The 26133-nt window shown below is 44.6% G+C and overlaps 2 protein-coding genes across 2 annotated transcripts; one reads left to right on the forward strand and one right to left on the reverse strand.

Moving 5' to 3' along the window:
- Nucleotides 1-15713: 15713 nt before the first annotated feature.
- On the reverse strand, nt 15714-17987 carry LOC306820681 (keratin, type I cytoskeletal 13-like). Its single transcript, XM_079338604.1, has 7 exons — nt 17400-17987; nt 17164-17246; nt 16892-17048; nt 16643-16804; nt 16413-16538; nt 16028-16245; nt 15714-15910 (listed from the first exon to the last, which is right to left on the reverse strand). Exons 1-7 carry the CDS (start codon nt 17916-17918, stop codon nt 15799-15801), a joined length of 1377 nt encoding a protein of 458 aa, XP_079194730.1. The 5' UTR covers nt 17919-17987; the 3' UTR covers nt 15714-15798.
- A 2777-nt stretch (nt 17988-20764) lies between these two features.
- On the forward strand, nt 20765-25534 carry LOC306820339 (keratin, type I cytoskeletal 17-like; the record flags this gene model as incomplete). The annotated part of the gene is given in 9 exon segments (XM_079338158.1): nt 20765-20776; nt 22989-23150; nt 23907-23989; nt 24345-24348; nt 24351-24506; nt 24636-24761; nt 25064-25215; nt 25309-25319; nt 25434-25534. Coding segments are annotated over 9 exon segments (807 nt in total).
- Between the last annotated feature and the right edge of the window lie 599 nt (nt 25535-26133).

Here is a 26133-nt window from a genome sequence, read left to right on the forward strand (position 1 = left end):
AGGAGTTGACCCACATTCTGGAGGGTGCATTCAAGGCCAACTATGAAAAACAGACAAGACACTGCTCCTACCACAATCGGCTACATAGTATTCGTTTACTGTGCAGTTTAACAAGCTTGAGGCTAATGTGTCACAGCGAGCCTACACCTAGCCTAGCCTCGGGTTGTTTGGCTAACTGGGGTTCCGAGTCTGCTAACGTGTTACGACGAGCATACTCCCCCCCACTTCTCGTCTGGCTCGGGCTAAACTCCAGTCGCTAGCATTACTAGCCGGTAGGCTAACACATTACGGTGCGCCTAACCCGACTTGTTATTCAGTTCCCCCTTTCTGGTCACTATGTCCGCGACTCCAGCCCCCGCCAAAGGGCCGGAACCGAACTCCAAGGAGGTTGCATCCAGCCTGTGCCCTGCATCGTGCGGGGCATCTATCTCAGGCAGGGACCCTCACCCGATGTGCATAGGCTGCATGGGCACTAAACATGCCCAAGCATCCCTGGCTGACTCCCAGTCATGCCCCCACTGCACATCGATGAGCTACGTTTTGCTCTGAAAGGTTGATGAGACGGCTAGTGATAGAATAATAGGCCTCTTTCTGCTTATATTCAATGTGTTCACTGCAATAAAGTGTTGCTGAATAAATCTGATAAGGTTTCATCACCCGGTCCAAAGGAATGCCTTGATATCCACAGTATGAATCATTTTTGCTTACATTTACATCATACCAGTTATTTTATCATGTTTTATTCTAGGTTTGTGTGTGTTAATAAAATTGTCTGACTTTTCAGCATATAAAGGTGTTTTGTGTGAAGAGGGCTTGCAAGAGTGAGTACACATTCCAGCATGTGTTTGGTGTGGCCTTTCAAAATGAATCACTCACCAACTCAAACATAGGTTTAGTTTAAAGCCCTGAAGAGTTAATCACTTACCCACTTTTATATTGGTGGAGTGAGCCTTGAATCTTAATCACCAAAATCATCACAATTGTCTTCTCCTTAAAAATAATTGGTTACTAGACTAGATGTCAGGTAGTGATAAGAAACAGGCCAGGTAGGAAGTGTCTTCCCCTACAGATTGGACAAAGGATTCGGGAGTATGATGCACCAATGAGAGAACCACACATCAAGAGACGCATTTGGAAAGATGTCCCAATTGGAGGAAGGAAACCGCACATTCTCGAATGCATTATTTGGTTAGATATTCTCTGTCTAGTGTATAAAAGGGTTCAGGGAAAGATAGTTGGGGCTCAGACTTCGCAAACTGACCAGGTATTTGTCTGTCATCAGGGACACATAGTGTTGAACCCAGAGACTCTGTAACTTGTATTCTTGATTCATTGGGTTAATAAACTCTGTTAACCTGAAAGAGACGTCTTCAGTCATTCCTCTCATCCCATCAAAAGAATGCGCAGAGAGATTTGAGGTAATTATTTAGGGGAGTCAGATTTCTATTAACAACATTTAGGAAAAGGATTAAATAGCAACTTTTATCCTTCACTAGGCGTTCATGGCAAGAAGGCTCAAGTGATGCTTCGTACTATGGGCCAGGAGAAGCCTGTGTCCTGCTTTGTGCTCTCTGATTTGGAAGTTTGCGGTCTCACAGAGAACAAGTATGTAAGCCTGCCAGACGTCTACACCCACACAGACATGCCTGTGACGAAGGACAATGTTCCTGCTGAAAAAGACCTGGAAAGATGGCCTTATCTGCGGAAGGAAGTATGGCTACCACAGATTGACGCAGATGTTGAGGTTCTTATTGGAACGATCGCTCACTCTGCGATGGAGCCGTAGAAGATAATCCACAGCCAAGGTGACGGGCCTTACGCGGTAAAGACAACCCTTGGTTGGGTAGTCAATGACCCTCTAAAGAAAGGTGAAGATTACCATGAGTCAAGGCCAGCTAAGTCACACGAAGGCTGTGAAAGGGCTTCGGTCAACAGAATCTCTGTCCGCGGCATAGACACCATGCTGTTGCAGCAGTACAATCATGACTTCCCGGAGCAAGCCTGCAAAGAGAAGTCAGAAATGTTGTGCAAAGATGTTCAGTTCATGAAGTCTGAGACTGAGACAATCAAGAAGGTTGACGGTCACTACAGCATCGAAACGAGAACGTGGTGATGCCAAACAACAAATGTGTTGCAGAACAATGGGCACTAGGTTTAAAAAGGAAACTGACAAAGAACACCAGCTTTTATGATGACTACAAAGCCTTTGTCAGACTTGCTGAACAAAGGCTACGCAGTGAAAGTTCCCGAAGACGAGCTCAAGCGCAATGACGGCCGAGTATGGTACATTCCCCATCATGGCGTGACCCATCCACAGAAGAAAAAATTGCAGGTTGTCTTTGATTGTGCTGCTTCGTTTCAAGGGAAGTCACTGAATGAGGAACAGTTACAGTGGCCGGACCTCACAGTCTGGTTGGAGTTCTGACAAGATTTCGCCATGAGCACATCGCACTCATTTCTGACATAGAGGCGATGTATCATCAGGTAAGAGTCCCTGACAAGGACTCTAACCTTCTAAGATTCCTCTGGTGGCCACATGGAGATCTGAGCCAGTCTCTGCATGAGTACAAGATGGTAGTTCACTTGTTCGGGGCCAAGTCAAGTCCGAGCTGTGCTAACTATGCTTTAAGACGGACTGCAGAGGATGGGAAAGACTGGGCGTCTCCTGAAGCAGTGACTACAGTAATAGGGCACTTTCATGTAGATGACTGCCTGGTCTCAACGTCCGACAAGAAGATGGCTACCACCTTGACCAAAGACCTCGTAGTCCTCTGTGGGAGTGGAGGATTCCACCTGACCAAGTGGTCAAGCAACGGTCGTGAAGTGCTGTCATCACTTCCCGAACAAGAAAGAGCGAAGGACATCAAGAATCTAGATCTAGACAGAGATGCACTACCTATGGAAAGGGCCCTTGGAGTGGACTGGTGCATAGAAATCAGATTCCTTCAAGTTCAGGATCCAAGTAAAGAGCAAGCCCATCATCAGGCGAGGTATACTCTCAGTCGTGAGCTCGATATACGACCCCCTTGGATTCCTGTCGCCGTTCATTCTTCTTGCAAAGACCATCGTCCAGAATCTCTGTCGAATGAGACTTACCCGGGATGAGAAGATTCCAGAAGATGTGGCAAACAGGTGGTTCGCCTGGCTGTTTGACCTGAGCCTGTTCGCCAGCTTTTCTGTGAGGAGGTGCATAAAGCCTGAGGGATTTGGTCCAGTGATGTCAGCACAACTGCACCATTTCTCAGATGCTAGTGAGAAGGGCTATGGCGTCGCCACTTACCTCCGCATTGAGAACAGCCACGGCCAAGTTCATTGCTCACTACTTCTTGGAAAGTCCAGAGTGACGCCGCTCAAACCAGTCACTGTCCCACGTCTTGAGCTCACCGCAGCTGCCGTTGCGGTGAAAATGGACAAGCTCATGAAGCGTGAGCTTCAAATGGATCTGAAAGAGTCCATCCTGTGGACCGATAGCACCACTGTCCTCCGATACATCGACAGCGACAGCGCTCGCTTCAAAACATTTGTCGCTAACAGAGTGTCGATGATCAGTGTTGGGTCCAGCCAGGATGACAAAGTTCAGGCTGTGTATGTTTGGAGAACCAGGACAAAAGAGTCTTTATCCCAGCATGCCTTGCAGGTACTCCCAGAATGCTTTGCCACACCTAACACATAGGTGTGAAGTATGGGAGGGATAAAACCGATTGCCCCCATTGTTCCGTCTCTTTCAAACGTCGTCTGGCGACATCCGAGGATACAACTCTGCTTCCTGTTTCACAACTCGCTTCTCTTTGTTCAAAAGTTTTGGCGCGCAGCTAATCCAAGGCCTTGAAGCATACCGACATCCTGAATTCCGAGCTTAGATCATCCATCCATTTGAATGCATCTCTAAGAAGAGCGTTTTATTTCTCTTGTATTAAAACGGTATTGAGAGAGATCGTAAGGATTACGTCTCGTTCCGTCCTGTAAAGACAGGACATCCATGGAGATCACATCACTCGACGGAGGACACTACGGCCCCTGCTCAACCCCTTGGACGCGCCGCCATCACCATACAACTGCAGGGAGACGGCGAAAGACCGTTCCAGGACCCCTTTTCTTCCTTCATCAACCTCGGACAAACGGTTACAAGTGAGGTTAGCTAAGTCTGGGCAGTTAGATATAGAGAGTGTGTTTAATGAGATGAGATGAGATTCAACTTTATTGTCATTACACATATACAAGTATAGTGCAACGAAATGAGGTTTGGCATCTCACCAGAAGTGCAAATAAGCAGAAAGTGCAAGAGTTCGTGCTAAATATGTACAGTGATTATAACATTTACAGATGTGGTTAAAGAAAGTGAATTATTAGGTATATATGGCTGGATGGATTATTGGGATGCTATAAATATAAATAAATGCTATAAATATAAGTGTATACAGAGGATTAAATATACAGATTAAGGTGCAGAGAAAATGAATATACTAATGTACAGATAATATACAGAATATGTACATATTATACAGATCAATAACTTACAGTGGTGATATGGACATACTATAATACAATAATGTGTGTGTGACCAGGAGGAGTGGTGGGGGATGATGGATGTGAGGTGATATGCAGGGGAGGGGGAGGGGGGGGGTCAGGAGGGGGCAGAGTTCGAGAGAGGGGCGGAGTTTGAGAGAGAGACAGAGTTCAGAGTTCGGGGGGTAGAGTTCAGTAGGGAGACAGCTCTGGGGAAAAAGCTGTTCCTCAGTCTGCTGGTTCTGGTCCGGAGGCTTCTGAAGCGCCTACCGGAGGGCAGGAGGGTAAACAGTCTGTGGGCAGGGTGGGAGGAGTCTTTAAGGATGCCGTGAGCTCGCCGCAGACAGCATTTCCTCTGGACATCCTCAATGGCAGGAAGTGGACACCTTGTGATGCGCTGGGCTGTTTTAACCACCCGCTGTAGCGCCTTACGGTCCGTGACAGAGCAGTTTCCGTACCAGAGCAGTTTCCGTACCAGACTGTGACACTGCTGGTTAGGATGCTCTCAATCACACAGCGGTAGAAGTTCCTCAGTACAGCTGAAGACAGGTGGTGTCTCTTCAGTGTCCTCAGGAAAAAGAGGCGTTGATGAGCCTTCTTCACCAGACTGGAGGTGTTAGTGGACCAGGATAGGTCCTCTGTGATGTGGGTCCCCAGGAACTTGAAGCTGGAGACATGTTCAACTGCCATCCCGTTGATGTGAATGGGGTTGTGCGTGCTTCCCTTTTCTCTCCTGAAGTCCACGATGAGCTCCTTCGTCTTGCTGGTGTTGAGAAGCAGGTTGTTGTCAGCGCACCAGGTGGCCAGATGCTGTACCTCCTCCCTGTAGGCTGTGTCATCGTTGTTGCTGATGAGGCCAATCACCGCTGTATCGTCCGCAAACTTGATGATGGTGTTGGATCCATGTACAGGTCTGCAGTCGTGGGTGAAGAGGGAGTAGAGGAATGGGCTCAGCACACAGCCCTGTGGTACGCCTGTGTTGAGTGTGATGGTGGAGGAGCAGGTGTGTCCTGACCTAACATACTGGGGTCTGTTGGTCAGAAAGTCCATTATCCAGTGACGGAGGGAGGTGTTGAAGCCCAGGTCTCCAAGTTTAGTGTTCAACTTGGAGGGGATGACAGTGTTGAATGCTGAGCTGAAATCAACAAACAGCATTCGTGCGTATGTGTCGTTATTGTCCAGATGTGTGAGCACAGAGTGCAGCGCAGTGGAGACTGCATCCTCTGTACTCCTATTGCTGCGGTAGGCAAACTGGTATGGGTCCAGTGTGGGTGGGAGGCAGATTTTAAGGTGTGCTAGGACCAGTCGCTCAAAGCACTTCATAATGATGGGTGTGAATGCTACAGGGCGGTAGTCATTCAGGCCTGTCGGGCTGGAGTGTTTCGGCACAGGGACAATGGAGGTGGCTTTGAAGCATGCTGGCACAGCTGCTTGGGCGAGGGACAGGTTGAAGATGTCCGTAAAAACCCCAGTGAGCTGCTCCGCACATGCTCTAAGCACGCGCCCAGGGGTGCCGTCTGGACCAGCAGCCTTTCGGACGTTGATCCGGCTCAGTGCAGCATGGACGTCTGTGGTGGTGAATGAGAGGGGCTGATTGTCTGCAGGAGGTCTGGTCGTGGTCTGCGTCTCCTTGTTGTCTCTATCGAAACGAGCATAAAAGTGATTTAGCTCGTTCAGGAAGGAGACATCTGTGGTCATCGGGGTGGAGTTGCTGGGTTTATAGGCACTGATGGCCTGGATGCCCTGCCACATGCGTCTGGGGTCGGAGTTGGAGAAGTGTTCCTCTACCTTCAGCTTGTAGCAGTGCTTGGCCTTGATGATGCCCCTCCTCAGGTTTGCCCTGGACACGCTGTAGGCCATTGCATCACCTGATCTAAAGGCGGTGTTGCGGGCCTTCAGCAGGAGACGCACCTCCTTGTTCATCCAAGGCTTCTGGTTTGGGTACGTGGTGATCTGCTTCCATGTTGTCACACTGTCGATGGTGGTGTTGATATAATCCAGCACAGAAGAAGTGTAGGTGTCAATGTCTGTGTGAGAGCCCAAGGTAGCCTGAGAGGCAAACATACTCCAGTCTGTGTGATGGAACTTGTCCTGAAGTATAGAGTCTGTCCCCGCTGGCCACACTTTAATCGTTGTCACTGATGGCTTCACACGTTGGATGAGTGGGGAGTACTTGGGGATGAGGAACAAAGAAAGGTGGTCTGACTGTCCCAGGTGGGGGAGGGGGGTCGTGGTGTAGGCTCCTGCAATGTTAGTGCAAACATGGTCCAGAGTTTTGTTTCCTCTTGTATTGCAGGAAACATGCTGGTGAAATTTAGGGAGCACTGTCTTTAAGTTTGAGTGATTAAAATCACCAGCAACTATAAATGCAGCCTCCGGGTGAGCAGTCTGTTGTATACTAATGGCTGTGCAAAGTTCCTTCATAGCAGCTTTTGCATCTGCATCGGGGGGGATGTAAGCTGCAGTTACAATAGTGGAGCTGAGCTCCCTTGGCTGATAGAAGGGTCTACATTTAATCATGAGAAACTCAATGTTAACTGAGCAGTGTCTCCCAATAATGACAGAGTCTGTACACCAAGTTTTGTTGATATAAATGCACAGTCCTCCTCCTCTGGTCTTACCGGAGTCCTCTGCTGTTCTGTCTGCCCGGAGTGTGTGGCGACCGGCTAGCTTGATAGCATCGTCCGGTACTCCATTGTTTAGCCATGTTTCTGTGAAGATCATGACATTACAGTCCATAAGTCTCTTGCTGTGCATGATGCGAAGTCGTAACTCGTCCATCTTGTTCATCAAAGACCGCACATTAGCGAGGAAAATGCTGGGTAACGGGAGACGGTGCGGTGTTAGCTATAGCTTAGCCCTTATACATCCGCGCTTCCCCCGCCTTTGTTTACGGTCTCGACGCCGCCTGCGAGCACTTCCGCCCGGCCGGGTGGAGTGCGTAGCCTCGGGTGTTTTGGCGATCTCGGGGATGAGTCGAAGATTGTTGATTGGATCGTCAGGGAGATGTATTCCAATATCCAAAAGTTCCTGTCTGGTGTAGAATGTTAAGGCGAGGCTGTTCCGTACGAACAAGCCCGAAATTAACAGGATAATTACTGCAAAATTGCAAATCTGAGAGAGACGCTGGGCCTCGCGATGCGCTCACGCCGCCATCATAACTGAGTTATTATTGTGAAACTGTGATAATATTTGCTTGGTGTTTGACCACTGTGTTTTAGGTTTTATGAGAGTAAAACCTCTTTTGTTTTCTTTATTTGGGCCGCTGCGTCCCGTGTGTTTCTCTGTGAACTCTCGCGTCATAACTGGGTAATAGACTCATTATCAGAAAGACTAGTGTGAACGCCGTCTGATACAAATCCGGCCACTGGCTTCTGGTAGGGAAGTTAACTATGCTCTGAGTTGTTCATGAGTTCCAGGCTGAGATTGAGCTTTTGAGGTGCGCTCTTTTCTCTCTCGCTCTCTCCCTTTACGCACACCTTTCGGCAGACGCACACACATAGAGATCTGTGGCTTTCCAGACGCTGCAGAAACGTAGATCAGGTAGAGGTTTGACTCCGTCTCTAGACAATAGACCAGGTTAGGAGACCTGTGTTCTGTGTCCGCCATCACGTGACCACGCGTTGTCGCCCTGCCATTTTGATCGATCGATCTCTCTCTCTCTCTCACAGAAACATGCACACACACACACACGTGCCACGCTTGTTTGTTTATGTTTTTTACCTGTAGTTTGGTTTATAATAGTTGTTTGTTTGATTGAGTTTCATTGATTAACTTGATGTTGCTTTGTTAAATAAATTCTGTTATAATTTAAGGAGCAGTTGTTTGTAATTACTGCGTATTTGCATTGTGACTTAGGCTGGGTGAAAGGGCTTTGTGTTCGGATTTCACACCTTCAATTAAATACAGATTATTAATTATTAATGATATTGGTATTTAATTAAGTAATTTGAGACTGATCTTTGTAATATTTTGGTTGTTCCCTGTTTACAGGGTGGTGCCCCTGTAAACAGGGATAATAATTATAATATAATTATTGATTTATATTAATCATTAAGTAAACTTAATTTAATTCGACAACTAAATTTTACATCATAAAACGCAACATAATGTTGCCGCCGTGGGAGGTCCCTACATCAGAGAGAACACAAGACCAGCCCAGTGGAGATACGTCAACACGGCCTACAACCCAGCTGATCACGCCTCAAGGGGACTGAAGGCAGAACAGTTCATAAAGTGCCAGAGCTGGATTGAGGGTCCTGACTTCCTAGCCAAGAATGAGTCTCACTGGCCAGTCCTCTCAGAATTCTCAAGAGAGATAAGTGAAGACGATGCTGAGGTGAAGCGTACGATCACCATGAATGTAATCAAGACTGATGACTCAAGTACAGACCCTCTCTTCAAGCTGATTCATCACTACTCCTACTGGCACAACCTGAAGAAGGCTGTCGCCTGGATGTTGAGGCTGAAGGAGCTGCTTAGAAGTCTGTCTACGGCAAGGAAGAAATTCATGTCTCAAGTCCAGTCTTCAGAAAGTCTAAGTATGAGATGTAAGACAGTCAAGAACCACATGCGAAAATGGAGATCCACTGTCAAAGGGAACCATTTGACTGTCAAAGACATCAGCCAAGCAGTAGCGTTGATCATCCAGTTCAGTCAAAGTCAAGCCTTCCATGAGGAGCTTTGTGCACTGCAGAAGGGTGAAAGGATCAAGAGAAGCAGTTCTCTCATAAAGCTAGATCCCTTTCTTCAAGATGGGGTTCTCCGTGTTGGTGGAAGATTGCACCAGCCAGCCTTGCCAGAAGACACGAAGCATTCAGCTATACTGGCAAAAGACCACCATATCACCACCCTGATAATCCGGAGTGCACATGAGGAAACAGGACATGGAGGGAGAAACCATACACTTGCTCGGCTGAGACAAAGGGTCTGGCTATGCAAAGGAAATGCGGCAGTTAGGAAGATGCTTTCAAGGTTTGTGAAGTGCTGCTGTGAGTGAACAGAAGATGGCGAATCTACCATCTGATCGTCTACTGCCTGACCATCCACCGTTCACTAACATAGGCGTTGACTACTTCGGTCCCTTTGAAGCAAGGCGTGGACGCGCACTAGTCAAGCATTATGGAGTCTTGTTTACGTGTCTCACGGTCAGAGCAGTCCATATCGAGATCGCACACTCACTTGACACCGACTCATGCATAAATGCAGTGGGACGGTTTATAGCCAGGAGAGGACAAGTGGAAGTCGTGAGATCTGATAACAGAACAAACCTGGTTGCTGCAGAGCACGAGATTCGCCAAGCGATGAAAGACAGTCTCAGATATCTGAGGCTCTACTGCAAAGAGGCGTTACTTGGATCTTCAACCCGCCGGCCGGTTCGCACCACGGTGGGATCTGGGAGTGCCAGATAAGAATGGTGCGAAAGATACTTACCAACCTTCTGAAGCTCCAGTCACTCGACAACGAATGTCTGCATACTGTGATGTGTGAGGTAGAAGCTGTAGTCAACAGCAGACCGCTCACCAAGTCGCCCGACGATGTGGATGACCTGGAACCATTGACGACAAACCATCTTCTCCTCAAGGGGAAGCCAGCGCTACCTCCAGGCATCTTTCAGAAGGAGGATCTGTACGCCAAACGAAGATGGAGGTAAGTGCAGTACATTTCTGACATCTTCTGGAAGTGCTGGTCCAGGGAATACTTCCCCCTCCTACAGGAAAGGCAGAAGTGGTTGGAGAAGAAGAGAAATGTGGAGGAAGGTGACGTTGTGCTCATTGTGGATGAGAGGGCTCCAAGAGGATCCTGGTTGATGGGAAGAGTGGAGAAGACCATTCCTGACGCCCAGGGGTTCGTCCGTCGAGTCCGGGTCAAAACTAAGACCAACACTCTGGAGCGACCCATAGACAAGCTGGGTCTTCTACTAGAGATGGAAGAACCTCATGGACAATGAAGGACATTATTAGTTAGACTATCACTTAGCCTAGGTTAATTTAGGCTGTTTATGTTATGTATACGATTATGGTATAGAAAATGACTCTTGTTTATTTAGTTATGTTATTGTCATCCCCATGATGAGCAAATAGGGGCCGGAAATGTTAGTGCCATTTTCTATTTTTTGCTAGTTAAACTGAGATTTAGATTATTATTGTTTTAATTTACATTTAGTGATGTGTCTGGGAGAGGAGTGCGTGCGAGCCAGTAGGTGGAGCTCTAGCGCAACTTGTGGAGTGAAAACTCTGTATAATGTGTTGGCCTGTTGCTGTCTGTGTTAAAATAAAGACGGGGCGAACGCACTGTTTTCTACCATCATGTTAAATAATACACATGCGTAGGGACTCGTTCTTCCCGTCTGGAGTGGTTGATTGTATTAACATGTAAAGAAAATTCGACTGATTCTTCAAGGAATATTTAGCCACTACACATTGGCTCTTAATTCTGTACATTTTGTCAGGCTTTTAGTTCTTTGACTTTTGAAATATTTTCTGACTTCGTCACAAAATATACATTTTGCTTCATACACCCTTGATGTTTGTGGTTCTTGTCTGGTAGATATTCTTAATTCTTCAGTGAGAGTACTTTCTGTAGAGCTTTCTTTTGCAACAACGCGGTCAAGATCTTTCTTCATAGTAAAGATGATGCGACATTTCCGGCCTTGTATTTTAGGTGCTCTCAGTAATGTGTTCCAAGACTCTATATTTTTATATCATCTCAGTCGGTCATGGGACACTTTTGCCACGTGTCACTTGTACTTTGTTCTGCCATACTTTTCTATTGTGTGATATAGATATAGTTGCTTCTTTACACCACAATGCTCAAATAAAGGCTAGTGCCAGTTCAGGCGGAAATAGTGGAAAAATAATTGTTGTTGGCAGTTTGAGGAGTTCCTGTAACCTCTCTCTATATTAGAAAGTTTCAAAACTGGGTTTGAATTAAAGCTATGGAACTAACCTTTACAATGCTATCAAACATTCCTTACTTAAGGATGAGTAAAGGTCTGGAAAATGAGCATAAGTAGAATATGCACCAGCACCAAAAATCCAATTTCTTGTACGGGGGTGATTAACTTCATGTGCTGACAACTGTGACAAAGCTACCACTTCGGACGGGCTATCATACCAAAAAATCCTCTATGGACATGTACCTTTTCAAAAATAGTCACTAGATTTGGCCACCTTGAGTGGTACCGAAATCTGGTCTGGCCCATGGACTAATAAACTGGGCGAAGAGCCAAGTGGAACCCATGCAATGTACAGAATATCTGGGTCTCAACCTGAATTCCCTCTCCTACCGTGTCACTCTGTCGGAGGGGAGGCTAACGTCTCTCACACTGTGCCTCTCCCTTTTCCGGCTGGGGAAAATGGTGACGTTCAGACTCTGCCTGCGTCTGCTCGGTATAATGGCCTCTATGATCAAGGTTCAAGGTTCTTTATTTGTCAAATATGCTCCATGTTAAACATACAGCACAGATGAAATTGCAATCCCCCCCAACCCCCAGTGCAAACCTGCAGTGCATAAAAAGAGCACTAAGAAAACTAGCAATACTATAAAACAAATAACTTAACTAAAGACATTTGGACAACAAATAACAAACGACAGACAATAAACAGACAAGGGCATTTGTGAGTATTTCACCATGAGGTAGTATGTGGATAAATTGAAGTCTTAACAATATAAACAGAGTGCAGATTAAGTTAAAAAGTGAGGTAGTGCGTTGTAAAGTAGCAAATAGTGCAAATAGCATAAACAATAAACGGCTGTGCAGAGTTTTTTCGAGTGCGTGAATTAGTGGAGCACGCGGGGGGTGGAGGTGGAGGGGGGTGATGCCAGATCCTGTAGGGGCAGACTGTGGCAGGATGCAGAGGGGGGAAGGAGGGCAGAGGGGGGAAGGAGGGCAGAGGGGGGAAGGAGGCAGAGGGGGGAAAGGGGACGCGTGGGGAGGAGAGCAGGGAGGGAGTTGAGTCTCCTGACTGCCTTGTGGAATAAATTGTTCTTGAGCCTGCTCGTTCGAGCACGGAGACTCTGCAGTCTCCTCCCAGATGGCAGCAGGCTGAAGAGACTGTAAGACGGGTGTGTGGGGTCACCTGCAATCCTGGTGGCTTTGCGGGTGAGACGTGTGTTGTAGATGTCCAGAAGGGGGGGAAGAGAGACACCGACGATCTTCTCAGCTGCTCTCACGATACGCTGCAGAGACTTCCGGCAGGACACGGTGCAGGCGCCGTACCACACGGTGATGCAGCTGGACAGGATGCTCTCAATGGTGCCCCTGTAGAACGTGTGCATGATGGAGGATGGGGCTCTTGCTCTCCTCAGTTTGTGGAGGAAGTAAAGGCGCTGGTGAGCTTTTTTGGCCAGTGAAGCCACAGGTCTTCAGAGATGTGCACACCCAGGAACTTGGTGCTGCTCACCCTCTCCACTGCAGCACTGTCGATGGTCAGAGGAGCATGCTGGGTGTGCGTTCTCCTGAAGTCCACAACAATCTCCTTCGTCTTCTCCACGTTCAGATGGAGATTATTGTCCTTGAACCACAAGGCCAGCCTGCTCACCTCACTCCTGTAGATTGACTCATCGTTGTTGTTGATGAGACCCACCACAGTCGTGTCGTCTGCAAACTTAACGAAGAGGTTGGAGCTGGAAGATGGGGCGCAGTCATGGGTCAGCAGAGTGAAGAGGAGGGGGCTCAGCACACATCCTTGGGGGGCCCCCATGTTCATCATGATGGTGCTGGAGGTGTTGCTGCCGACCCAAACTGCCTGTGGTCTCCCTGTCAGGAAGTCCAGCAGCCAGTTGCACATGGAGGTGCTTAGGCCCAGGTTGTCCAGTTTGTGGATGATCTGTGGTTCACTTGGGTCTTTTAATGATGAGGGATTTTCAACACTGGGTAGTGTGGCAGGGCGGGCGGGGGATTTTTGGATTTTCTGAAAAAAAAAAATAAGCTACCGACAACGCCACCTGGGGACTTGCACCCCAGGAGATACACAAATATTGGAACCAAAACAAGAAAATTAAAGACACATAAGTTTGAAAAAACTGAAGAGGCAGAGTCGTTTTACCAAAATACAAAAAAGGTATTTATTATAGTAAATCAAAAGGAAACAAAATGTAATGTAGGTTGAACCGAAGCTGGAGGGAGGGAAAACTAAACAAGGACCAAATACTAAGTGAATTAAAATTGTTTATTTTAATACAAACTAAAATAGTCCAAATCAAATTTACTAGATATATTAAAACACTAATCAAAAAAAAGGAATAAACCAAAACTGAGCTTAAGCCACTTCGTTAAGAGGCAGACTATGCTGAGGAAGGTGAGGGGGTGCTACCACATACTCACCGTTGTGCAGCACAGCAAACCTCACAACAAACCAAAACGTCAGTGCCTTGTAATAGTGACCCAGTGCTCTTAACTCTCATGCGAAGTGGAGGAACCTCACCCTGGGTGACTAGCCTCTAAACATAGTGGCTCAGTGGCTGAAAGAAAAGCACAACAAATTAAACCAAACAGAGTAGGAAAAGAACAACTTCAGGTGGTGGCAAAACTAAAGCAAACTAATAACAAAACTGAGGCAAAATTAGGCAAAACAACAGCAGTTAAAGCACCTAAAAAAAAAGAAGAAACCATTAAAAAAAACACTGGTAAAGTGTAAAGTAAAACCAAGCCACCCTACTCACCAGGAACCCTTCCAAACAAATGCCAGGCCATCTCAGGCACTCAGGTGCATTAAATATGCTGACCTGATTAATGAGCAAAGGGGGGAGGGGCGGGTGAGAGGCTGCGTTTCAGAGCAGCATGGTTGGACTCTACCACAATCGCATCACTGCATCTGTGCTCACGAAGTCACCTCAATTGCAGAGAGGAGGTATCGCCGGCATGTATCGCGGCTGTGTCATCCAGGGTTACCATGACGACGGATGCGTCTTTGACAGGTTGGGGAGCAACCTTAATGGGCAGAGCCGTGAACGGTGTTTCGGATTTAGCCCAGGCTCATAGACACGTTTTGGAGCTTTGGGTTGTGTTTATAACACTAAAACATTTTCTGATGTTTCTTCAGGGACAACATGTCTGTCTTCATTAAAACAACACCACGGTGGTGGCTTACATCAACCGGTAGGGTCAACACTCTCGCTCACTTCAGCTGCACAAATTGGCTCGGGAGATAATTGTGTGGAGCAGCACCAGGCTCTTGTCTCTCCGAGCGACACATGTGCCAGTCATTTTGAACAGGGGTGCAGACCTTCTGTCAAGGGGGAACCCTCTTTACCTTTCACCTTCACATCACTCCTTCCATAGGCACGGTAAGAAACCTGTCGTAAATGATTTGAAGTGGGTGGGTCGACTGTGTATATGAGGGGGGCGTGCCCCGAATAAAGTTCAACCTGTTGTGTCATTGGAGCTTCCAGATTGGTCACGCTAAGGCGATTCCCCATAGTGAAACACCTCACTCTGTATTCAAAGAACCGAGGTTACATTAAGTAACCCAAAGATTTGGTTCCAACAGAAATTCACCGTGTTGCTGTATCTGCTAGCTGCACAATTGTTGGCTGACATGTCTGCAAAAAAAACAGCTCTAACAGAGTTTCATGAGGTGCGCCATGAAAGGCTCCCTGCCAATTTTTCTCACTGGCAAACTCTCAACTTCTAAACATTGTTTCTGTACAGAAAAGGAAATCAGGTAGAAATGTCTGACACACATCATATGCTCCCGAGTGGCTAAACTGTGTTTTATTCACCTTTATGAGACCTGTTCCAGCATGTATTCAGTAGAAGTAAGGCGCTTAAAGTAAGCTTGACCTGTTGCCAATCCAGTGAAATGCCCAGAGTAAAATTCATGCTCATGTTAAAAAGTGCTATTGGTACTGTAAATTGTTAGTGTAGCTACGAGTAATACTCCAGAATATTTTTTTCTGAATGGCACCCTCACTCTATTTATTGGGGATAAATTCTGCGACGGAAAAGAAGCTTGTAAAACAGAATAATATCTGAAGCTTACTGATGTCTCAGAGGAAACTGATGAGAGGAGAGTGTGTTTTTAAACCTGGATTTTCCCCCCTTGTATCTAAAATATTTCAGAAATTTGATATCAACACTCTTGTTAGTCACAGATATATTATTTCTCAGACCTGCCAGATACATAAAGGGTAACTTTCTTGAGATGATAATACATTATTACCTTTCATAAATGAACAGGACAAAACAAATTATAAGGGAGCAAACTTTGATCTTTTTATTGTGTTCACATACATGATGGAAAGTTTGTTTCAGTTGTTGGTGCTCCATGTTTTCCTGTGTGAGGAAAATTAAGTGCGTCTGGTCATGGTGGAGGAGGACACCACCCTGCCATTCTTCATCTCCTCTGTAATCACTACCACGTTTCCGGTGGAGCCGGATGAACCGCCGCCAGCAGCCATACTGCAGAAGAAGAGAATTACAGTGTTTGCATTCAAATCAGTATAGTGCTTCAGTTAAAAGAGCTAGTGATAGGTTTAGGATGATAGAGTTGAAAGTTGTTCCTTTAAGGTAGATTACCTGCCCTCTCCGTCCAAAAGCCTCCTGTACTCTGCGATTTCCATCTCCAACCGAGTCTTGATGTCGAGCAGCATTTTGTATTCTTGGCTCTGGGTTTCAATGTCACAACGAAGCTGTTGCAGCTGTGCTTCCAGGTTGGTCACCTGCATCTGGAGGCCTTGGAGTTGCATGGAGTATCGTCCCTCTGTGTCAGCCAATGTGCATTCCAGAGACGCTTTCTGGAATGAGCAGGGCAAAAAGAAGAGCGGAGGAGAGAAGAAAAAGAAAGAATCAACTTAACAAATCTATGCATGGGCATTGAGCGTGCACCCTCAAAATGTATTTTGCTGAGGATGTAATAGGTCGTGCAAGTAAAGGTGAAGAACAAGAAGAAGAATTAAGCTACCATGCTTAGTTGTGATTGTAGCTCGATCTCCAGGCCCTGCAGTGTACGACGGAGGTCAGTGATTTCCGTCTTAGATGTATTGAGAACTTCTGTGCTGGATGCCACCTCCTTATTCAGCTCCTCTGTCTGCAGGGGACCAAAGATATAAACAGTGTCAAATGAAACTATTATTTTACAGACACAGTCAGGGTAGGCTATGTGAAGTGACCAGTGTGTTGGTGTTCTCTTACCTTTGTTTTGAACCAGACTTCTAGTTCTCTCTGGCTCTTGAGAGCTGCGTTCTCGTACTGCTCACGGATCTCAGCCATAACAGCGGACAGGTCTTCCTGTGGAGTTGAATCCACTTCAACGTTGATCTGTCCACTCATCTGGTTCCTCATGGCGGCCAGTTCCTGTGAAATCATTATAGTTTATTTTCAGGTATGATGTTTGAGGATTTCTTTTTTGCAAATCCATTCACATCACTGTTTGCTCCCTACCTCCTCATGGTTCTTTCTGAGGAAGATCAGCTCCTCCTTCAGGCCCTCAATCTGCATCTCCAGGTCTGATCTGGCGAGTGTTAGCTCATCCAACAGTCTCTTGAGACCGGCGATGTCTGCTTCCACTGACTGGCGCATGGCAAGCTCGTTCTCGTATCTTTAAGGAAGAAGGGAGCAGATGTTGTCATTTTAACATTAATGTTTTGCCTCAGAAGGATTTCACAGTTTACATTCTTCTATTTCAGACTTTTATGTCCCATGTTGACACTCACTTGGTTCGGAAGTCGTCTGCTGCCAGTTTTGCGTTGTCAATTGACAGATAGATGCCTGCATTGACTCTGGTGGCATCCTGGATCTGTGTGATGAAAAAAGGTGCAGAACAATACAATTACAGTTTCTATCATCATTTTGGTGATATTTGAAATCACCAAAATATCTTTGGTGATTTCAAATATCTTTGCGATATATTTTGTTTTGTCATTCGAGTATCAAAGCTCATGTTAAATACCTTTCCCTGCAGGTCTGCGATGGTGGCCTCATAAGCAGAGTAGTCACGGGCAACAGGGGAGGTCTTGCTCTCCAAGAACTGGCGGATCTTGAGCTCCAGCTCTGCATTGGCCTTCTCAAGGCTGCGCACCTTATCCAGGTACGAGGCCAGGCGGTCGTTGAGGTTCTGCATGGTGGCCTTCTCATTGGCCGAGATATCCATGCTGTCACCACCTCCGCCACCGCCACCTCCTCCAAAAGAGAAGTTGTAACTGCCGCCGCCTGCACCTCCACCTCCACCTCCACCTCCACCTCCACATCCAAATCCACCTCCAAATCCGCCTCCACCTCCATATCCGCCATAACCAATAGACGACTGGGAGATTCTTACTCCACCACCTGCACCACCTGCACCACCAAAGACACTATTGGCGTATGCTCTCTGCACCATGCCTCCACCTCTGGGAATGCATCCACCTCCGGCCAGGCCTCCACTAGATCGAATGCTCGAAGTGCGGACGGAATAACCAGATGATGTCATTCTGGATATCGTGAAGATTGCTCAGGAGGTTCGCCTGCCTTGGAGAGAACGAGATGAACTGAGATGCAGAACTCTACCGCTTTCCCCTTTTTATACTGCTCAAGGCTACAGCTGCTGTGACTGCTGTGGGAGGTGGCATCTAGGGCTGGAGGGAGGAGCATTACCTAAATGGTTGATCTACCCCACCCATCGCACACACAAACGCATAAGGTACACTTTATAACAGTGTGAGGAATAAACAGGGCTAAACTCAAAACTTTTCTCTAAAGCGATTTAAGTCATTCATTCCAGCCTCACAGCTACCTGCAGACCTCAGAGAAAACATGCTGTTATTATTCTATTCATCCTTCTTATTCTATTGCTCTATAATAAGATCCCTGATGACAGGGCATACACTTGAAGTCTTATCTTTTGTTACTGTAAACTATACTGGAAAATGCAAAAAAGCCGCACCCATTACTGTAAGCCTTATAGGTTAGTTATTCTGTCAAATCTGGTATTTACAACTCCAAGTGTTCTGACATGTGATGTGTTTTTATTGAAATTGTGCCATAAATCTTGTGCAATAACTGCCAAGCTGTGCTGGCCAAACCTGTTACATCCCCATGGCAACAAGCATTGTAAACACTGTAAATACTATCCGCTATTTTCACTTGACTCTCAGCCAGCACATCTCTAATCCCATACCTCTTTGACTTTTCTCTTCTGTTGTCTTGCATGAACAAAACATCAATTTTAAAGAGCCGAATCTTTTGCTTTTTTTTGCTGCAGTTACTTTTTAAATTTTAAATTCAGATTCGATTCATTCGTTTCTACCTTGCTCCACAATGCACTGCAGATGTGCCAGAAAGAACCAATTTTAATGGACTTTCGTGGAGTCAGTAGATACTTGGCCTCATTCAATAGTGGGCACAGCTCTGCTGGTATGCTCACCTCAGATGTAGCTGCATGCTCTTTATTTTTCTTGGCAGTGTGATTTGGCGTGTGCATCATGCTCAAACAAGAACAAGCTCCTGCTTGTTTGCTTCTTTGTATTTCACCACAGTATTTGATTCAAGTCTTCATGATGTCACATGTATTTTTTAAATGTCTAACATGAAGTGTGAAAAAAGCTTTTATTGAATTTAAACAAAAAGGAAGGCATTCATACTTTTCCTTGCATATTTGGTTTTATTTTCAGAATCTGAAAAGTAATGAAAGTATTTTTCTTAACAGTTTGTCTGTGCTTAAGCCAAACAAAGAAATACTTTACCGTTACAATCAAAAGCACAGCACAGAAACATGCATGTGAAGCCTGAAGTAAAACAAACCAGATGCTTTTTTTAGCTGCTGTTTTTCATTTTGAGGTCGCACACTCATCTCATGTATGTGCTAAACGGCTATAAATTATTGTCAAGTTTCTGATTAGTCTGAAAGTGCAGTAGGACATACGGGTGAAGGTATTTTTGTCACACTGGAGAAAGCATTGTAGCGCCAATACACTAACTTCTTGTACGTCACAGTTATGTACAGCTATATATGGTGTATGTTTGTATGTTTAATACTCCCTACCAAAATGCTAGTGTGTCCTCAGTCAGACTGGTAGCATTGTAAAGCAATACGAGGTTGCAACAAAAAAGAAACACATTAACCCAATCATAATTTTTTCCAACTATGTGATATCTGTAGAAATACAAAGGCGTGATACACATTGTCTTTTCAAAACAAAAAAAGTGATGCTGTAAATGTGAAAAAGGAGAGTTTGCACTTTCTGTAAGGGTGTGGCCCTTGTGTGGAGACTTGCAACAGATCACATAATTAAAAACATTGGAAGTGTTGGTCTGTGTACAGTTCAATGTAGTGTCAAATTTAAAGAACATTTTTATAGGCCATGTCTGAAAGATTTTAAATGATACAGTAAAAAAAAGGTTTCACAGAGCTAATGAGCACGAGGCTCAATACATCTCATCTGTATTTTGAAGGCTGACAAAAGTGCCAATTGTGAACTTTTGTGAAAGATAGTGCAGATTACCAATAACTGGATATGTTTTATAATAACAAAATGAAAGCTAACCACATATTTAAAAAGACAAATTAATTGGCAGTTTTTAAAAATGATGGAAAGGCTGACTGAGGCATTTTTCCTGAGGTAGTGATGGCATCATCTCAAGAATCACACAATCAAACCTCTCCAAGAACAAGCAGCAGGGGAGTGTCACCTCAGGTCAAAATAAGGTTAGAATATGTTTTCCAAAAATCTCAAACACTTGTTTTAATAGATCATAGATGGGGATATTTAATGCTTTGGACTGAAACCTTTTTCCTAGAAACATATGCTTGGCAATTTGTCATAATAGGTCCTGAAATACACAAATGTTGACCCTCTTGAGGGGACATGTTATGAAAACTCAACTCTTACAGTTTTGTTCAACATATATTTGGGTAACCTGAGTGTATATGAACCCACACATTTTAAAATGAACCCAAATCCAGTATGTGCTCTGAGAAAATTGCTTTGTTTCAAACGTTCTCACCTTGTGACAAGTTTGATCCTGGTTAATTCTCTATCCACCGACTCCACCCCAGCCAAGAGCATTTTTATTGTTGCTGCAGAGGAGTGACTCAGGGGTGCTCATTACATTTAAAGAGACACACACAAAAATGCAGCGTTCTGAGAGAATAGAGCTGATATAAAAGAGCTTATTCATACGTGGTCACAGATTAATCATTTAAACCACAGGGTTTGAAAAGGTGGAAAAGGGCGATAATATGTCATCTTTAAAACAAAAATGCAACGGTTGGAAATATGGACTGCTCAAACATGTACTGTATGTTCATATGTTAATCATGTAAACTAACTGATCTAAATGGCCAACATGGTACACAGTTTACAGTCTAAACATGTTTGCAGGTGAGCACGGTTGCAAGGAACATACCACAAAAAAAATCTAAACTCTGTGGCACAATGAAAACAATTTTGCTATATTTTCTACACAGGGCTTACTCTCATCTGGACAAAGGGAGCAGCGTGATGAGAATCATGTTCTTTGATTTCTCAAGCGCTTTCGACACCATCCATCCCCTCCTACTGAGAGACAAGCTGACTGAGATGAGGGTGGATTCACACCTGGTGAGGTGGATCACGGACTACCTCACAGAGAGACCACAGTACGTCAGACTGAAGGACTGCACATCTGACACTGTGGTCAGCAGCACCGGAGCACCACAGGGGACTGTGCTCTCCCCTGTCCTGTTCACCCTGTACACCTCTGACTTCCAGTATAACTCTGAGCTCTGCCACATGCAGAAATACTCGGACAACACTGCGATAATTGCTTGTGTCAGGGATGGACAGGAGGAGGAGTACAGGAGCCTGATCGAGGACTTTGTGACGTGGTGCAGTGACAACCATCTGCAGCTAAACACCTCCAAGACCAAGGAGATGGTGGTGGACTTCCGAAGGAACAAACCACATCTAGAACCTGTTTCCATCGGGGGGGTCGACGTGGAGGTGGTCAGGACCTACGGGTACCTGGGGCTGCAGCTGGATGACAAGCTGGACTGGTCGCCTAACATGGACACTACTTGCAGGAAGGGACAGAGTCGTCTGTACTTCCTGAGAAGGCTGGGGTCCTTCAACATCTGCAAAAAGCTGCTGCAGATGTTCTACCAGTCTGTGGTGTCCAGCGTCCTCTTCTACGCTGTGGTGTGCTGGGGAGGAAGCTGCAAGAAGAGGGACGTAGCACGCACCACCCTCTGCACAGCACCTTCACCGGGCAGAGGAGCATGTTCAGTGACAGACTGCAGTCACAGTCGTGCTCCACGGACAGACTCAAGAACTCTTTTGTCCCCCTGGCCATAAGACTGTACAACACTTCACTGTCACGGCAGGGAAGAAGCACACGGTGAACCCTGGACTCATTTTTCACTTTTTTTTCTCACTCCTCATCTGCACTGCTGACCTCAGAGTCAGCCCCCAGTTGGACACTTTAATGCATATTGATAGTCACCTTACTGAGCACAGGTCACTTAATGATAATCACCCTAATCATGTCTGGTTTCATCCTACTGTTGTGTTATGCTACATCTGTAATGGTTGACATGATCACCCTAACTCGGTCAAGTTTCACCCTATTGTCTTCAACACTTAATGCTAATCTGCTCCTCAATAGTTTGGTACTTTAATGGCAATCACCCTAATCACTCCTGGTTTCACCTTATTGTTATGGACACTTAATGCTAATCACTGCTCCTTTATGTTGCTGAGCCCAATTTGCATTCCTGCATTGACTATTTAACGACTGTACTCACACCTCTGGCACTACCTCAAAGACCTCTGTACATGCACATGTAACTAGTTTCTAGAAGGTCAGCACTTTGTTTCTAAGGCTCTTTAACTGTTTACAGGTCTCTTTTAATCAGCACATGTTTTTCTCTCCTCACAGGTTATGTACATACTATATAAGTTTTAAGTCTAATGCTAATGCTAACTGCACAGGTTTAACCTTTACTCTTAGTCACATAGGGGCTGCTAAATCTTGTTTGGGGGATTATTGTATTGTATACAGAGGGGAGGGGGGACAGCGGGTGTGTATTGTAGCCAATGTCTTGTGTCCTGCCTGTCTGTATACTGCTACTGGATGCCTTGAATTTCCCTCAGGATCAATAAAGTATCTATCTATCTATCTATCTATCTATCTATCTATCTATCTATCTATCTATCTATCTATCTATCTATCTATCTATCTATCTATCTATCTATCTATCTATCTATCTATCTATCTATCTATCTATCTATCTATCATATTTTATTGTAAGCGAACTACCCATTTCGCCTGCAGCTTCTTCAGGTTCCTCATCTCCTTCAGACCCATGTTATTTTCAAAAAAACATAAGTCTGCTGCTACCCTCCAATTCATTTGCATTAAAAGTGTGAAGCCTAAACCAAGAGGGGGCAATTTCATAAACCAACTTTTAAGAAGGGAGGCATTTTGGATTTATGAACTCAACCCAATTGACAAAGCACAGGATTTGAGCTGCTTTTGTGTGACTAAATATTATATCTTGTTTCTTTCTACGGGTGATGTGCAGAACCTGAACGACCGTCTTAGCTCCTACCTGGAGAAGGTGCGTACGCTGGAGAAGGAGAACGACCGGCTGGACAAGCAGATCAGAGACTGGTACCAGTCCAGAACTGTCATCTGCCACGACTACAGCCGCTACTTTGTCATCATCGAAGACCTGAAGGACAAGGTAAGAGAGAACAGACACATAGCTTGATTTCTCAGTTAAATCATGCACATTGATGTTTTCACATGTTTATTTCAAACTTGGAGCTTTGACAGTTAAACTATTAGCTAGAGAGCCAGGACGTCAGTGACATGTGACGCCACCTTATCAGGAAGCACATAACACAAAAACAAAGCTGAACATGTTGATTGTCATAGCTGTCATCCATTCCTGTGCATCACAACCTGCTCTCAGTGTTCAGTGATGTAGAGATAATTAGACAGAAACAACGTTGGTCTCCAATAAATCAAAAACTGTGTAAACAACTGAAGTAAAACATTTTCACAGTAGTTCATCTTTTCTACTAAAAAAGTTTGTTGGATGCCAATTAAAATCATGTTTGTTTGAAATAATTATTTTGTAATCAAGCACAATTACTTACATGAGATTGTTTGAGTGGTGTATTTATGTTTAATTTAAAATGAAAGTATTATTCATAGTGTTTTTTGTCACTTTAGGAACTTAATTATCTGACTGATAAACATTCTCCGTGAGTTAATTTTTTTAAACAAATTAAAAACCTAAACTCCAAGAAATCACAACAGGTCAAACACTGTGAAAGTCAGAATATGACATTTGTATATCACAAATCTAAATCCCTGTCTGCTTTTTAAAAATGTGTTACATCTAAGATGTTGCTTTGGTAATTAAACTGTTTAAAAACAGGCAGACCTTTTTTTCTAACTTGTATCTTTATGTCTGTGTTTTTGTCCTCATCAGATCCGTATTGCCTCCAGACTCAACGCCAAGACAATCCTGGACATTGACAACGCAAAACTGGCTGCTGATGACTTCAAAATGAAGTAAGTGTATTCTCTGTGTCCATTACAGCCATCTATTGTGGCCTAACCTGGTTATTATTTGCTCACAAAAATGCCCTCTGCCTTTTCCCAGACCTGGCCCTCTCCCCTCTGCACACTTCCTTTAATTCTCCTTTTTCCATTCTTCCTCCAATAGCTCATTGCTTCTGTTTGTCTGACACAGGCACACTCACACTGACACCACACACAAACACACAAAGAACGATTACAAAACCCAAAACTGTTCATGCAACACACTAAAACAGAGAAGCCATTGAAAAGTAATAAATAATGACAAGATCCTTTTAAGTTAATGCACTTGCTGACTGAATGGATTGTTGTTGTTTATCACCTGCAGGAGATGGTTCTGCTGAGGAGTCAGATGGGAGGACAGGTCAATGTGTCCGTGGATGCCTCTCCCTCTGTAGACCTGAACAAGACCATGTCAGAGATCAGGGATCACTATGAGGCTGTCATCGGCAAGAACCGCAAGGAACTCGAGTCATGGTACCAGACCAAGGTGAGATTATATGACTGTGTAGAATACTGGCTACTTTTAAAGAGTATTGATCTACTTTATTTATGGTGAGATGTCAGTACATGTAACTGTTAGGTAACCCATGACAGGCTACTTCTCTGCTCTGCCCAGGTTGCTGGTATTGAAAAGGAATTAAAGACACACACAGAGACCCTGACAACATCCTGCTCAGAGATTAAGGACCTGAAGAGTACCCTCCAGAGGCTTCAGATTGAACTGCAATCCCATCTGAGCATGGTATGTCAAAATAACATGTATTTATTTATCACAATAAACAATTAGTATCCATTTATTTTAAACAGGCTGGAGCCTACAAAACATGGACATGGTGTTAGTGACAAGTAACTTTTTGCTAGTTTAGAAAATCAAAAATAGGTGGAGCTGAATTAACCTTGTTAGTTGCACCAACTGTCAGCCACACCCCTAATTCAGCATAAATATGCATTACTCCAAGCCTTGTTTTTTTTGCTGTAAAAATTGGCTTGTGGGCATAGACAGTATAAAGCATCTAAATAAAAAAATAAAGCATCATTCTCCAGAACATGGTCACAAATCTGGAGGCTCAGCTGTCCCAGCTTCACGCCAACATCACCAGCAACAAGCAGGAGTACGACATGCTGCTAGACCTCAAGACCCGTCTGGAGATGGAGATCGCAGAGTACAGGAGGTTGCTGGATGGGGAGGATGAGAGGTGAGACCTGTCAGCATCACACTGAGGACACTAAATGAAATGCCTGAGACTAATGTGTTCCCTTTTCTTATTTTTCTTTTTTGTTTTAATCAGCACAAAGCAAGGTAAGACATTTCTCTCAAACATGCTTTGATCATTAAAATTGAAACCTAAGTTTTGAAGTGCTTTAAGAAACATGATGAAATTTGCTGATCACTGTTGTTTCTTTCATTTTTCAGTGGTCACAAAAGTCATCACAGTGGTGGAGACAGTTGTGGATGGAAAGGTGGTCACCAGCAGCAAGACCGTTGATGTGGACGTTGATGAGATTGAGGGATAAACTTCAAGTAACAGCAAAAATCAATAAAGACCATGCAGTTGAACTAAACTTTCCTGTCTTGTACTTTTCCATTTGTGTGTTTTTTAATCAACATGACTTGAGTTTTAACAGTTTAAAGATACTGTGAGACAATTATCAGAAAATTCTATATAAAGTGCTCTTCATGTTTCCCCTTTTAGTGGCTAGTTTTTGCATAATAGTTTCAATACTTTATTGTCCTGTCTTACAACTTATTTGTAAGAATCCAAAAAAACTTTTCACCACTCAACCATCACCACACAATAATAATAATAATAATAATAATAATACATTTTATTTCACAGCACCTTTCCAAGCACTCAAGGACGCTTTACAAATAAATAAAACACAATACAAATAAATACAAATAATAAAAACAACAGACAGAAACACAGTACTGAGTGCTAAGTTTAAAACAAGCCTCTGGTTGGTAAAGAACATGTTATATCTAAAGACAAAATTATAAAGAACTTGTTTTACTGTGGATTTGGTTCCAATAGAAATGCACTGTGTTGCTGTATCTGCTAGACGAAAAAGGGTTGGCTGACATGTCTGCAATAAAAGCGACTGAACAATCAGTC

Source organism: Symphodus melops (genome assembly GCF_947650265.1).
Source record: "Symphodus melops genome assembly, chromosome: 2".
Lineage (NCBI taxonomy): Eukaryota > Metazoa > Chordata > Actinopteri > Labriformes > Labridae > Symphodus > Symphodus melops.